The sequence below is a fragment of the Camelus bactrianus genome, chromosome 24 (assembly GCF_048773025.1).
Source record: "Camelus bactrianus isolate YW-2024 breed Bactrian camel chromosome 24, ASM4877302v1, whole genome shotgun sequence".
NCBI classification, from domain to species: Eukaryota; Metazoa; Chordata; class Mammalia; order Artiodactyla; family Camelidae; genus Camelus; species Camelus bactrianus.
In genome coordinates, this window is record NC_133562.1 from 166484 (window position 1) to 181828 (window position 15345).

The window sequence follows — 15345 nt, forward strand, 5'->3', positions numbered from 1 at the left end:
GGCGCGGCGCGGGCGCGTGGTTGGCCGGGCCGGCGCGGCTGGCGGGCCGGAGGCGGGGTCGCCTGGGCCCGCGGCTTCCGGGGCCCGGCGCCTCGCTCGGCTGCTCGCTCTGGACAGTGACGCGGCGGGGCTCCAAGCGGCCCGTGCGGACGGAGCGGCGGCGCCCTCGCGCCCTGAGGTATCCCGGGCAGCGGCCTGCGAGGGCGGGCGCGGGAAGGTCGGCTCGGCCTCCTCCACGGGGGGCGCGGCAGCGAGCGGCCCGGGCGCCCTGGGGCCGGCAGAGGTCACGCCGCCCTTCGCCCTGGCCGGCGTCCTGCGCTCTCCGCCCGTGGGCTGGCTTCCGGCCTGCACTCTGCCCTTCCTCCAACGCCAAGCGGGCGGGCCTCAGCCCCCGCGCTCGGACTCCCCCTGGGGACGGCAGGTCACTCGTGCAGCCGCGCTCGGCCCGCCCAGACCTTCCTGAGAGAGTCGTTCTCACGTGCCCGACTCTGGAGAAAGTGCGGGCAGACCTGGTTTTGAGAGCCGCCTCAGTGCTGGTATCCGCGTGGCCGGACTTGGGGTGGGTGGGGTGGTCTGCACGCGCGCGGTGTCCGTCCCCTCAGATCTCCGCAGGTACCTGTCCTGCTGAAAGTCGGAAGCTCCGCATTGAGGGCTTTCCCTCCAAGGCTAGGCTCACAACTGTGCCTGTGTGTTACCGGGAAAAGGAAAGTAAGAATTATCTCGATTTAGTCACCCGAAAAAAAAAAGAATTTTTGATGAGAGGCAGAAAGTGTGATATAAGCAAGGTTTTTATTAGTGAAGTTAAAAAAAGTAGAAGTATACTCCTGAGAACTGGGAGCAGGCCAATCGAGATAGGAAAGATGGTGCCGTTCGTTTTTCCTGTTTTTATACCCTGGTTTTGTGATTGACTGACTGACAACTCAGGTTCCCTGTGCTCTGGTTGATTGACAGCTCAGGTTCCTTATGTTCTGGGCTATTCCTTTTCCCCTTCCTCTCCCCCCGCCCAGCGCTCATTTCTATATAAACTACCTAACGTGTGGACTAAGATTATTGAAGTGTCGTTTCTCGGTGCCTCCCGTCTGAAGGGTGTAACAGCGTGCTCAGAAATACAGCAGTCTTCAATTATTCTTCACCAAAATTGACTCCTTTAAGAGCAACCTTGGAAATGGGTTTACTGGCCTGCATACTTGTTAGAAGGCACAGTTACATGAAGTAGCCTTCACTTTGGGGAAAGCAGCGTTTGCAGCACGTACTTTGCAGTGGAGTCACTTGTAAATTGAGGGCATTAAACTCTCTGAGGCTGTTGACCCCTTGTACACTTCGGACCAAGAACGAAGCCTATTTTTAACAAACGAGAATAAGCCATGAACTTAAGGTGACTTGTATTTCTTATTTTATGCAGCGAGCTAAATTGAGAATTAACCTCAGTTCTTAATTTTTGACAACTGCAGAGGTATAGGTCCTAGAGATTGAATATACTATTTACACATCCATGCTTTAGAACTTGGCAACTATGTGTCCACATTTGCTGGTTCTGACGCTGAAGTCTGAGGTAACTGCTGTTGTAATTTTACAGAAAATGAGCCTAATTTTTGACTGTTTAAGAAATATTCTCATCAGTTTATAAGCTTCTTAACTAAATGTATATGCAGATTCCATCATGAATTGATGTGCATGAGATAGAGATCACATTTTGTAGTTTTTATAAAACTTGACTAGAAGCTGTAAATTCAGTTGAGAATGCTACAGAACCAGGTTTGTTTTGCCCAGCTCACAGCAAGCCAAACACCGAGGCGCGGAGGTTTGCAGCAAAGGGAGGGGGTTTATTCATAAGGCAGCCAGGCGAGGGGATGGGAGAGCTAATTTCAGAGCTGTCTACCCTAAAGCGAAGGGCTCGGGGTATTTCTGGGATAGAGAATAAAGCAGGGCCATTGGGGGGGGGGGGAGCGTGGGGAAGGGGATTGGGGAAAGGTGCAGTAATCGTAAGGTGGGTTACAAGTGAAATGGATTTAACTAATGATAACCAACAGTTTCGAGATTAGAGAAAGAACTCTTGAAGGTAGTAGTGGTGGAGGGAGTAAATGGGCTAAAGCTGTTTCGAAAGTTGCTCTTGGTGTCATCTTTCTCCACTATTGCCTGAGTAATATTTGGTTTTCTGGAAATAATAACTGATATTCTAGTACCTTCTATTTGCCAAATTAAGTGCTTTGCACATTTGAACTCATTTAACTCTTACATAATCCAGTGGGGTAGTTGTCATGATTGTTTTTGTCTTTTAGATGAGGGTTAAATAACTCGGTCAAGGTTGTGGGAGGCAGTAGACCAGGATGTGGACCCAGGCAGTCTAGGTCCAGAGACCAGCTCTGTGCTGATAATGAAGCAGGGTCTGCCAGACTTGGAGCAGGAAGCTGGGACTGGCACATAGCAGATTTTCAGGAAATGTTTTGATACTTCTTATTGCTTGGGTTGTTATGTTCAGAGAGGAAATAGCTGGATAAGGATGTTGTCTTGCTAGCAGGTGAACTCTAGCAAGACAGGGATCATCATTTTATTCAGTGGTTTAACCCAGGTCCTTCAACAGTGCCTGGCACATACTGGGTGCTTACTGAATGAATGAATTGCCAAGAAGTTTTTTTTTAAATTACTTAAAAAAAAAAAAAGACATACAGAATTTATTTCAACCCATTTATAAGAGTTTTATTTCTTTAACGTGCTGTTTTGATAATTTGGTGCATTACTCACCCAGACTGGTTTGGATTTCTCCTGGTTTGGATTATACTTTTGTCAATGAGAGAAAATGAAGTAGTAACCTATGAGTTTTCTGGTCAAAGGCAAGCAACAGATTCAGTAGATACCATCCCTATTTTTTTGTTCTCAAAGAGAGAGCACTCAGGTGTATAATTTTAAAGTGTCATTTCTGTTGTGGAGTTGAAGATCCCATTTTTGAAACATAGAAATTGTTTTAAAGTGTGGACACAATGTTAAAGCTTCCTGGGTCTGATAGTGTTCGTGGAGGTAGCAAGGAGAGGTGGTTGTGGAAGGTTTGTTTCTTCAGTTTTGGAAAAAGAACTATTCACTCCTCCAGGCTGCTCAACCAGTGTCCCTACTGAAATTTTACCGCCTTATTTGAGCACGTAAGATTCTTGTTTAAAAGGTTTTTCCTATAGTTGGAAGTAAAGGTTGGGTTGAGAAAACTGTGAGTTTATTATGTGTGATGGTTAGTTTTATATATCAGCTTGACTTGGCGGTAGCCCTTAGTTATTTAATCAAATACTAATGTAGGTGTTACCGTGATGGTATTTTGAAGACATGTTAACATGTACAATCAGTTGACTTTGAGTAAAGGAGATTACCCTACATAACGTGGGTGGGCCTCATCCAATCAATTAAAGGCCCAAATTTCAAACTGAGCCTCTCAAGAAGAAAAAAAATCTTCCTGAAGACTGCAGCATCAATTCCTGTCCAAATTTCCAGCCTGCACGTCTAACCTACACATTTCAGAGTTGCTAGGCCCCACAATTGTGTGAACCGGTTCCTTAAAATAAGTGTGTCTGTCTGTTTAAATGAAAAACCTAACAATAAATTTCCAAAGAAAGAATTGTCTGTTTCTGTAGCTATAGATAAGCCTAAAGATCAGAAGATGTAGATATATGCATACGTATATTTTCCTATTGGTTATGTATCTCTGGTGAACCCTGTCTGATTCAGATTTTGGTACTGAGAGTGGTTCTAGAGGAATCTTAAGAATGAGTTTTCAGAGTTGGTTGCGGCATTCCCGGAATTGGTTCTGTAACCTGACAAGATTTAAAGACACTAAATCTGTGTGGTCAGTGTTTTTGATATTGGTAATTCTAATAGGTGTGTAGTGACCTAATTATCACCCCCCCCCAAAAAAAAAACCTGATAGGTATGTAGTGGTATCTCATCTCTTCCAGTCCTGTACTGAATACAAGTGGTGGCAGTGGGCATCCTGGTCCTGTTCCAGTTTCAGCGGGAAGGCTTTCGGCTTTCACCGTGGAGCACTGTGCTGGCTGTAGGTCTGTCATAAGTAGCTTCTGTTGTGTTGAGATATGATCCCGCTGTACCCACTTTGGTTAGTTTTCATCATAAATGGGTGTTGAATTTTATCAAACGCTTTTTCTGCATCTATTGAGATGATCATGTGATTTTTGTCCTTTCTCTTGTTGATTTGGTGTATCACACTGGTTGATGTGCATACATTGAACCATCCTGTGTCCCTGGGATGAACCCAACTTGATCATGGTGTATAATCTTTCTTATGTGTTGTTGGATTCTGTTTGCTCATATTTTGTTGAGGATTTCTGCATCTATATTCATATTCTGTATCTATATTCATCAGTGATATTGGCCTGTAACTTTCTCTTTTTTTGTAATATCTTTGTCTGGTTTTGGTATCAGAGTGATGCTGGTCTCACAGAGTGAGTTTGGAAGCGCTCCTCCCTCTGCAGTTTTTTGGAATAGTTTCAGGAGGATAGGTGTTAACTCTTCTCAAATGTTTGGTAGAATTGAACTGTGAAGCCATCTAGTCCTGTACTTCTGTTTCTTGGGAGTTTTTAAAATCACAGATTTAGTTTCATTATTGATAACTGGTCTGTTCATACTGTCTTTTTCTTCCTGGTTCATTCAGCCTTGGGAGATTGTACCTTTCTAAGAATTTGTCCATTCCTTGTAAGTTGTCCATTTTATTGGCATACAGTTATTTGTAGTAGTCCCTTATGACCCTTTGTATTTCTGTGATGTTGGTTTAACTTCTCCTTTTTGATTTCCGACTTACTGATTTGGGCCCTCTCCCTTTCACTCTTGGGGAAAAATGATGAGTCTGGCTAAAGGGTTCTTAATTTTGTTACATTTTCAAAGAACCAGCCTTTAGTTTCACTGATGTTTTCTACGGTTTATTCAGTCTCTATTTCATTTATTTCTGCTGTGATGTTTATAATTTCTTTCCTTCCTCTAACTTTGGGTTTTGTTTGTTCTTTTTCTAGTTCCTTTAGGTGTAAGGCTAGCTTGTTTGAGATTTTTTTCTTGTTTCCTGAAGTAAACTTCTATCACCATAAACTTCCCTCTTTGAACTGTGTTTGCTGCATCCCACAGATTTTGGATTGTTGTGTTTTTTGTTTTCATTTGTCTCCAGGTATTTTTTAGTTTCCTCTTGGATTTCTTCAGTAATCTGAAATTACTGAACTGATTTATTATATAGTAATGCATACAACAATTCTGTTTTACTAGTGGGGGAAGTTGTGTCTAGAAAGGCTAAGTAATTTGCTCAAAATAATACCACTGTGAACTCCATTGGGCCCATCTTACTTCAGAATCTGTGTTCTTTTAAAATTATACTGGCTTGTCTTTCTGACAAAATTTTAGCTATCTGGAAGAGTCTCTTCTCACCAGCTAATAACATATGTGATTTATAGTGTTACATAATTTAGTCTAAAAGCATTTAGAATAAATGATACTGATGTCAACTCTTCATCAGACCTTAACATTTGTAATAAGTAACAACACTATTGTGATGCCGGTTAGTTTACAAAAGCACTTTTTTATCATAATTTTCATGTAATTCCTGCATCAGCCTATGAAGTAATCTTTGTTTTACTATGCCTTCAAAACATTAGGGCCCAGATCTTTTGCTTCAGATCTGATGATTTTTCTGTTACACTAAACCGCTTCTTAGAAGAATGACAGAAACCCTACAAATACCATTTTTGTAGCGATAAAATAAACTCACCATCTCACCCTCCATGCTGTCTGCTGGACTGGTTTACTGTATCATGTTTAAGTGATGTGTTTCAATGAAACTTTAAAATTGAACTATACCTTAACATTAATTTCTGTAGACTTGGTAGCAGTGTCTGTCCTTTTACTTCCTAATAGTTAGTGATTTATTTTTAAATGGATTGGTTTAAAATGGAAATCTATGTATAATCTTCATTTTTTTTAATCTAGTCTCTGTAGAAGTTGAAATCCATCAAACTCCATTCTTCAAAATGCAATGGAACGTACCAAAGACTGTATTCCACCTGGCACGTAGGACATGCATGGAGCCACATAAAGCCAGTTTTCTTGGACACTGTCAAAACTCAGAGGGACCATTATTTTTGTATAACTCGGGATCCAGAGTGGTTTGGGTACAAGGCCCTCAGAAACAGTGGCTGCACTTACCTGCTGCCCCGTGTGTTGCGAAGGAAAAGAAGCCATTCGTTGCTCATCCACCCCAATCACGGGTCCGTCACCGTAAACAGTGGGACCGAGAGACCTTACCCAAGAGGAGTCTGTCATCCACCGCCACGCCCCCGGGAACTCCCTCGGAAAAAAAGGAGGAACCTGACCCTTTACAAGACAGATCTATTAGTCTTTATCAACGATTTAAGAAAACATTTAGACAATATGGGAAAGTGTTGATTCCAGTGCATCTAATAACTTCTGGAGTTTGGTTTGGAACATTTTATTATGCAGCCATAAAGTAAGTTTTTGCTTGATTGAGTGCCTTTCCCTGTTTTATCAGAATGGTAATCTTCTTAATTGTACTAATGAAAACCTTTAAATAATTTTTTAAATGCTTTAATGTCTTCACTTGATAGAGGGTGGCTGCTTTTCATGGCTGTTTTCCACTTTTCAACAATAATAGCTAACATTATTTATTGTGTACAGAGGGCATTATGCTAAAAATTTTAAACTGTATCATCTCATTTAATCTTCACGGCAACCATATGAAGCAGGTAGTACTTATTTTTTTAATGAGAAAACAGATTAAGCAAGAATTAGTCAAAATCACTTAGTATTTCCCATAACACTTCAGAGTCTGATTTCAGATCTTAATCACTCTGCTCACATCCCGTCAACATCTAGGAAAATGCAGAAATAAAATACCAGATTCTGGAAATTGGGCAGCACAGGCAGTTAGTTCCATACTTACGTGTTTCTTAAAGTGTTTATAAATGTGTGAAGAGTATGATTTTGCCATGAGTATGATTTTGGTTGGAAATGAAGCCTGGCTAATACCTATTGCAGACACAAAAGTGAACAGGTCACAGATTTACGCTTTAATGTTTCTCGCATCTGATGAACGTCAAGGTCAGGTCTTTGTCCTGGTCAGAGGTTGGTTGGTTGTGCACTTGAAATCTTGGGAAGAGAGTAGATCTCGTGTGAGGTATTTTTACCACAATAAAATAAATGTTTTTTAAAAAGTTAGTTTGGTGGGCCTAGCCTCTAGGTATTAGAACTTCTGCATGTACCTTTCTTGTTAAATGCTGTGCCTTTTTTTTTAAGGTGAGTTGTAGTAGTCACGCTGTTTTAGGAGCCAGGAGCACATGCAGAAACAGACGCCCAGTGATTCCGTTTGTCTCTGCCACCAGCAGAGCTGAGAGTCCGTCCTGCAGGTGACGAGACGGGCAGTGAAGACCACTGTGATGCTTTCGTAAACACCCCTAACAGTTTAGAATTACTTCATACTTTCCAAAAGCCCACTGACTTTCAATGTTATAGTCCACGGTTTGTATTAAGGCATTAATGAAATATTTCACTAGAAAGCTCACTCCTTGGAAAAAGTTACCATTTACTAAATTAAGAGTTGATGGAATGGAGACTGTTCTTATTCTTGGGAAACACGGGCTTAGAAATAGTTCTTCACAAGTCTAAAAGGATTTTTTAACCTTGAGTGACCGATGCTGTTGTTTCTCTTCATGTCTCTCTCTCCGTTTATGCTCCTGTTACTAAGTTATTTCCTCCTGTATGTATCACATTAAGAACTGTTCCTTTCTTTGCAGAGACCCTTGTATGTGCATTTTGTGGAATTCTCTCTTTAATGACATTTGCTCCAACACATGATATTTATAGAAACCTTAAGAACTGCCCTTAGTTTTTTTTTAACAGCCTAAAATCGTTCACCATTTCGCATAAAAATTTCATAGGCATTCAGTTCTTCTGTTTAACTAACGGCTTTCTATACAGTAAAAACAATTTTTTTTTTTGATCCTTTGAGGGTTTTTCTGAGTCAGTTTTGTGGAGGATAGTGAATTTCTTCTGTGTTTCTTCTGCCCTCCTTAGGCTGCCTTTAATAACCATTCAGCCTCTTGCCCTTAGAGGGAGAAATCTAAGTTTCTAATTAATTGAATGTGAGATTCTCACTTAGACTGTTTAAAAGAGTATTTTGTTCCTTGCCTTCAGTTAGCGAGTTCTGTAACTGAAAAAGCAGACCCCGAAACAGCCTCGTGATACTTAGACTGAGCACTTCTCCATTGCTGTCTGGCACCGAAGCGGTCGTGGTGACGTTCTGTCCCCTGTGGAATGCGCCTTTCTTGGTTTTGTCCTTCCCTCTCTTTTTCTGTGAATGCTTGTGTGTAAACATGGTGGTGTAAGGCTGTCCACCTTAAGGTCATATCCCGTCTCCACCACAGCCTGCCTTTGGCTGTTTGTCAGCGTGGGATTTTGGCTGCCAGACCTACCTCTGCTGCCCAGCCACGACCACTGGTCCAGTTCTGTGACAGCATTGTGTACCTAAGTTACATTATGAAGGATGTGCTGCTTCCCAGAACAGTCCTTCTTAATGTTTGTATTAAATCCTTAATACTTCAGAAATTGAAATTTCATTTGCTCTAAGTGAAGGTCTTATCAAAAACGATACTTAGAAAGTAAGGATTTAGGGTATGTTCAAGTAGCAATGTATCTCACACTGTGAGATGATTTAATTGTAAATTTAGAGTTGATTCTGTTAAATACAGGTTTTCAATTCAGCTAACCAGGGGCTGGCTTTATTTTATTCGGTTTTAGCTGGAAAAAGTTCTCTGTTGCTCGCTTGTTGCTTACTTGCTATTAAAAGAAAAAATGAAAAACAGTTTGTAACTTGAAGTGCGGGCATTTGATGTCACTTGGCACTACTGACCAGTGTTTGTTTCAGTCACTGACGACTGGCGTTACTGCCTCACTGGGCACCACAGAGCAAAATGCCGTCTGTGTTTGTTTAGCTCGCTTGGTGATAAAGGTCTCAGGCTTCTGAAACGTTTCAGGGAGGTCTAAGTCGTGCATGCTCACAGATCTTCTTTTAAACTAAGCTTTGCTGCCACTCTGGAGAGTTTGCAGAGATCGTACATCTTCTAACGAGAAGTGTCTGTTGGATCAAGTGGAGCTGCAATGACGGTTTTGTCCCGAGCTGGGGCCTCAAGTCCCTGAAGTTACAAGCCCACTGTGATGCAGAGCCCTGGCTGATTGCCCTGCATCCAGGCTGGACGTGCTCCTGCATCTGTGGGACCACCCAGAAAGCTGGCACTTGTGAAGCACAGGTGTCTGTCGGGCCGCGGGACCTTCAGTGTGAAACGTGAGACAAGTGGATATTACTCTTTGGATCAGACCCTCATTAATACTTTATATTTAGTAATTCCAAAGGAAGTGAAAGTTATTTGTATTTTTCAGAAAGTTAAGTCATCAAGTTAATAGCTGAGATAAGTGGAACCAGGGGCTGGTTCCTTTATTTTACATGGAATACTGACGCAAGAGGTCTGAGGTCGTAATTGTTTGTCTTCATGATAGTTTTTTTTAAAAGTCACTTAATTTTGTCTTATATTATCCAGATGTTTGTCTTTTTTCTCCCTTGCATGACTGCTGTTAAATCTGTGGATTTTACATACCAGGCTTAGTCTGAGCTAGGAAATGATTAATGAGAGAACCTGATGGTTGTGTTGGTACCTGAAGCCAGGGCTGGATGAGCATGTTGTGGTGGACGTTCCTGCGACTGTGTTAGTTCCACAGCTGAGTCTTGCTTCAGGACATCCTGTTGTTATCTGAGAGAGAGAGGTGGGAGGAGGAGCTGATGGCGCTGAAAGAAACAGACTGGACTTGTAGTTGATGTTTAACTCTGCAGAGTCTCCTTCCGTTACCTGGTTCCCTCCTTGGACAATAGGAAACGCTCCTTGGTTATGAGCATCCATATTATTGAGAGCAGTCCCTGGTCCGTTAAGTGTTGTGACATCAGAGAGAGACAGCTTTTCCCCATTTTTTTAGTATTAAGAATAAGCTAGGAGGTTATAACCACCATAATTAGAATGCATCCAGGCAGCTCCCGCTTCAGTACAAAGGGGACAAGCACCTGCACAGAGGAGCAGCCTGTGGATTCCACCTTAACCCAGAGTCACTCCCCAGGGATGGATCAGATGGACCCCATGGCTCCCGTTACGATGCTCCGAGATGGACAAGGGTCTGCTCTGCAGCTTTCCCATTGGAAAGCACTTAGCCCGAGTCGGCTTGTGAGGAGGCATTAGGACAGGTCCACAACCAGGGCAGTTCCTCCACACAGCTGGCCTGGGAGCTTCAGAAACCTTGACACGAGAAGATGTCCTGCCACCTCCTCAACAGAGAGTGCCGGGCAGCACTTGTGGAGGAAAGAAGCTGGAAGACGTGACGAGACAGTGACAGGGGACACGCGGGACAGTCGGGGAACTTCAGCATTGAACAGTGTGCCATGGTGTTAACTGCATCCTGTACAGAGTCAAGGCTCCTAACTGTGGTGATTGCTGCGCTTTACGAAGCAGAAGCACAGAACAGAGACTCGTAGTGGCTGGGGGTGAAGGTTCCTGGCAGCGGCAGAACCGCACACTGGGAGGGGAGGGCAGCGCCAGCGTGGCGAGCTCTGGACACTCGGGGAAGCTGAAAATAAATGAGGGCTTAACAGTTCAGGAGACAGACTTCCTCTGCCTTCTCTCCCTCCCTCCAGAAATTGGCTGTAATTTATGGTGATTCCTTCTTCGCCTGCCCTTTAAGTCTGAATAGAAGCTTCCTTTTAGAATAAGTGAAATTTTCATCAAGCCCATAGTCATTTATTCTTTGCATGGTAACTCAGTAAGTGATGTCATAATATCACCTGCTTTTACAGTAAAAGTATAATTTGACATATAATTTTAGAGGTAAAAATCTTAGGTCTGGAAGTTTGAGTTGGAGCATTCTAAGGAACTAAAGATTGTAAGGTCAGGTGAATGATTCTGATCCTTTTCTCTTAGGTTACTTACTGCTGTTGATTTTGTTCTGATAAATGATGTCCGTGAGCAGAAGTTGTAAACAGTGAGACACGGCAGGACACTGACATTTGGGCAGTATTGTTCGATGATGCAGAATTAACTTTTAAACAAAATTGGGTTTTGATGTTTTCAGATAAATCTTTTAAAAGTACTTATCACCAAAAATTTGTGTGTATGTATATGTGTGTATATATATGTAAATTGTTTTCTGTTTCTTTCTTAGAGGAGTGAATGTCGTTCCTTTTCTAGAACTTATTGGGTTACCTGACAGCGTAGTAAACATTCTGAAAAATTCCCAGAGTGGAAACGCACTGACAGCATACGCCCTGTTTAAGGTAGGTGCTGCTGTGGCCTACCGCTCCTCACTGAGCTGGGCCAGCTCCCAGTGGCTGCCTTCATCTCTATATGCCTCATGTCTCAAGTAAAGTGTACAATCTTTAAGTGTAAACGGAATGGTAATTTGGGAAGAAATGCCTTAAAATAGGTAGATTGTTGATAGCCTGCTGATAGTTGCAGCATGTGGTCCTCTCTCTTGACATTTCTTCTGTCGGTAGTAAGTTGCTTTTCCTTACTCAGATCCACGCTAGTGAAATTCAGCGTTTATTTTGCTGTTTATGTTTGCCTTCCTAAAGAGGCGACGTTTAATTCAAGTTGCTTTATGTCGTAGCCCTTAGACTTAGTTGTTGATGTTATGTTTCATCGCCTTTACAGCTGTTCTCTGAATTCATACAGTGACATCTGTGAGTCGTTTCTACACCTTTCGGTCTTAGACAAGGAGACTCGTAAGTTGTAGAATTCAGCCATATTCATGTAGTTTTTCTCAACTGAAAAAATTTATGAGGTTCCATGAAGCTTCATCCTAAGAAAACAGGTAGAAAATATTTGGAAACTAGATGTTATTTTATTTCTGTTGTATAAAAATACTTAGAATTATGGGTTTATAGTAGTACTCAAAAATGACATTTTATTCTGTCATCTTCATTGAAATCCTCTTAAATGTTGAGAGACTTCTTTTATGATCATTTTGACTAGGGGGCCACAGCCCAATTGCTGAGTTTTTCAACATTAAAACTTACTGAATTCATAAATTAGCAAGTTTTAGTTGTGTATAATATAACCTTAGTGAGTCGAACTGTCGTTGATGGTTTAAGCCATTCCCCTAATTATAACGGCTCCCGACCCCATGCCGTCCTCTCAGAGTGCGTGTTAGGTTTTGTTCAGTGTCTGTTGTCTTCATTGGATTGTGGGCCTGCAGGGGTGCAGAGCCATGTCATCCTGCCGTCCGTGTCTCCATTGCGTTCGTTTGCTGAGATGCACACGGCGGAGAGTGGAGCAGGGCTGGGGTAGGACTGTTGACCATCCACGGGTCAGTTTTGGACAGACAGCATCTTGAGATCCTCTTGGACACGCGGGTGTACTGAGTAGGCGGTGGTGTTTGCTGGAACTTAGGAGAACTTGAGTGTAAGAGTCACACAGATGGTGCTGCAGACAGGCTGCTGGACAAGACCGCGTGGGAGTGTAGGAAGAGGGGTTGGTGGTCTGGATGGCGCCCCACGTGTCCAGAGCTGGCTGCCTGAGGACGGATCAGCAGGGACTGGAGAGGCAGCCCAAGCTGGGAGGAAACAGGGAGGGGCCCCAGGGGCAGAGGGGAGGTGGCCTCACGTGTTTGTTGTGGAGTGGGACCCCTACGGAGTGCAGGGCTCCTGGCTGGAGCAAGTTCTAGGGGGAGTGAGGAGGGAACTGGAGCCTGGCGCGGGGGTGGCACCTCGCCAACAGCCTCAGAGCGAGGCACAGCCCCTAGGCTCTGAGCATTTACCTTTGTGCCCATCCGTCTGCTGTTTTGCTTCGGTCTGAATCTGTCAGGTTGGGCCTGTGCGTGTCTCCTGCGTGTGTGCTGCTGGACCACTTTCTGGCCTCCCACAAGTTCCTGGCTGGGATTCTAGACCCAGCGTGGACTGTAGTGAGAAGGTAGTGTAATGTCTGGAAAAGTCAGGGAAAAGAAATCCAAAAGTGAAACTGAAGTAAATTGAGTGAGGAACACGTTTGGCCCGTGCTTGCCTCTCACTTGTGGTTCCAGTTTAGACACAGAGCATGCGGTCGGCAGGGCCTCAGAGGAGTGGGAACACAGTGCCTTTGTTGATGGGAGGGCCCTGAGCCCTCCCCTCCCGGTTCCCAGTGACCCTGCCACCACCATGTTCACTCGCACGTGGTGACAGACTTTGGTGCTGCCACTGAATGTTCCACAACCCTGGGTCAGTGTCCAGGTGAGAGATACTCACAGCATATTAGGCAGAAAAACCACGTACGATGTAATTGTAGCCTCGTGAAATAATAAAGTGAAGCTCGTGAAACTAAATAAAATTTATAGTTTGGTCACTAGCAAGAATTTCAATGTCGCGTTGTTTTTGCTTGAAACAGTAGTCGTCATCAGTGTCAGTCTGCCCGTTTGCTGTCCCTGCAGATCGCAACGCCTGCCCGGTACACAGTGACTTTGGGGGGCACGTCCTTCATGGTGAAGTATCTGCGCAGCCGCGGCTACATGTCGACGCCACCTCCAGTGAAGGAGTATTTGCAGGACCGGATGGAGGAGACCAAGGAGCTCCTCACGGAGAAGATGGAGGAGACCAAGGACAGGCTCACTGAGAAACTGCAAGAAACCAAGGGAAAGGTTTCCTTTAAGAAAAAAGTGGAATAGCGTGCCTTATGTAGCAGGTTAGACACTTACACACTTTACCCTTGGGAGGATGTGGACAAAGATACACACACCTGAGATTTTTGGTTAGCAGCCCAAATACAGCAGCTCTCTGAGGGTTAAAGAACTAAGATAAGGTTGTAAAGGTGAACATCACGAGAAGAATCAGGGGTTTTTGAAAAGAAAGAGTGGACCCCGAATAAGAGTTCCACACCAGGGGCGGCGTCGAGAGCTGGCTGAGGGCCCGTGTCTCCTGCATCAGCTCTTCTCCGTCCTCCAGTTGTCCTTGCTGCTTCGCAGCTGCAGCTGCGGTTCACGTGGTGGAGGTGCGGACTCCTTGTGTCACCGGTGTTGCCATGGAGTTCACGCTGGGCCTCCCTGATGTTCATTGAGGTGTCAACTGTATGCAGTTCTCAGAATGGAGACAGTATTATCATCAGAACTACCTGTGAATAAGAGGATAGTGAGTCTATGAAAACAGTGTATAACAGTTAGATACCACTCAGTGTGGACTTCTAATGAGGAAAGCTGAGTCATGTATTTGTAAATAAGATGTATTGGTTATACGTAAATGAAAAAATCGACCCTCTGAAAATGATTTTTACCTGAAGCTTGTCATAATCAAATTTTTAAGCAAATCTGTCACCGTCACACTTTCTCACCCAGAACATAAGACTCTTACTTGTGCATCATGTCTAACTGAGCTGAGTTCTCAGAGGAACAGGGGAAATCATTACACCTTAAGTTTATGGCTGAGCAGCGCCCAGAGCACTGCTGGTTTGGGGGCCGGGACCCCGCTGCTGCCCGGAAGGCCATGGTCTCCACCAGCCGCAGAGTCAGGTTTAAGGCTGTAGCTGCTGCTTTCCCCTTGAATTGAAACATCCTTACTTGAGCATTTTACTTGAATTTTTTTAATAACAAAGGTATCACTTAATGACCTGTTTGGAAAGAAGTTCAGTTGTGAGAAGCGTGTTTGAGGGCTGTTCGTGTTCACTTTCTCCTCTGCCTCTTCTTCAGTCCTGACCTTGAGTGGACACCAAGGAGGGAGTGCCTCTTTCCAGACTGCCGTTGTTGAGAATGTCGGGGGCTGCCAGGACCCATCCCGCAGGCTCACTGCTGTTTGGCAGGGGTTTTGTGTTAAATACTTACTTTGGCCAAATTGAGAGAATACTTTAAAGGGAAAAAAAAAGTTTACATTTGATCCATCTAATCATTATGCTAGAGCACTTTTTAAATGGATTTGGACTCTTCCTTCTCTTGGTGGTCAGGGCAGGCCTGATGAGGCAGAGCGGTTTGTCTCCTAATACAGATCGAGTGCGTGATTTCACGTTAGCAGCACGTTTTCAGACCTAAAAACAGTGAACATGTTCTAGCTTGTTTATCAAATAAATCGCATTTTTGCCGATATTAAATGCTAAGATACTAACCACTTGAGAGTCCTGTTTTAAAATTATGTGCTGTATGAAACTTTCTTCTGAAACAATTTCCTTTGACTTTTCACATTGCACAGGGTGTATTTCCAGTGCGGATAAACTGTGGGTCTTGGAAGCACTGATAACCCTGAGTGTCCACCTTGGGTTGAGCCTGCTTGAGATTTGTTGCAGTCCAGTTTCATAGTTGTGTTGGGTT

General features: G+C 43.7%; 1 protein-coding gene across 2 annotated transcripts; it reads left to right on the forward strand.

Annotated features, from left to right (window-relative positions):
- Nucleotides 1-9: 9 nt before the first annotated feature.
- Nucleotides 10-15145, forward strand: FAM210A (family with sequence similarity 210 member A). 2 transcript variants are annotated; one of them, XM_074352319.1, is made up of 4 exons: nucleotides 10-178; nucleotides 5965-6481; nucleotides 11248-11359; nucleotides 13486-15145. In XM_074352319.1, exons 2-4 carry the CDS (start codon nucleotides 6006-6008, stop codon nucleotides 13717-13719), a joined length of 822 nt encoding a protein of 273 aa, XP_074208420.1. In that variant the 5' UTR covers nucleotides 10-178; nucleotides 5965-6005; the 3' UTR covers nucleotides 13720-15145. The 2 variants fall into 2 exon arrangements, with proteins under 2 accessions (XP_074208420.1, XP_010956437.1); XM_010958135.3 differs by lacking the exon at nucleotides 10-178 and adding an exon at nucleotides 230-536.
- The last annotated feature ends 200 nt before the right edge of the window (nucleotides 15146-15345 follow it).

What these genes read in the sequence shown, in the direction of transcription:
- FAM210A (XM_074352319.1), top strand. Translation starts at nt 6,006, where the DNA reads ATGCAATGGAACGTACCAAAGACTGTATTCCACCTGGCACGTAGGACA. An exon ending in TTTTATTATGCAGCCATAAA is followed by an intron (nt 6,482 to 11,247) that starts GTAAGTTTTTGC and finishes TTTCTTTCTTAG; the next exon opens with AGGAGTGAATGTCGTTCCTT. An exon ending in CAGCATACGCCCTGTTTAAG is followed by an intron (nt 11,360 to 13,485) that starts GTAGGTGCTGCT and finishes CTGTCCCTGCAG; the next exon opens with ATCGCAACGCCTGCCCGGTA.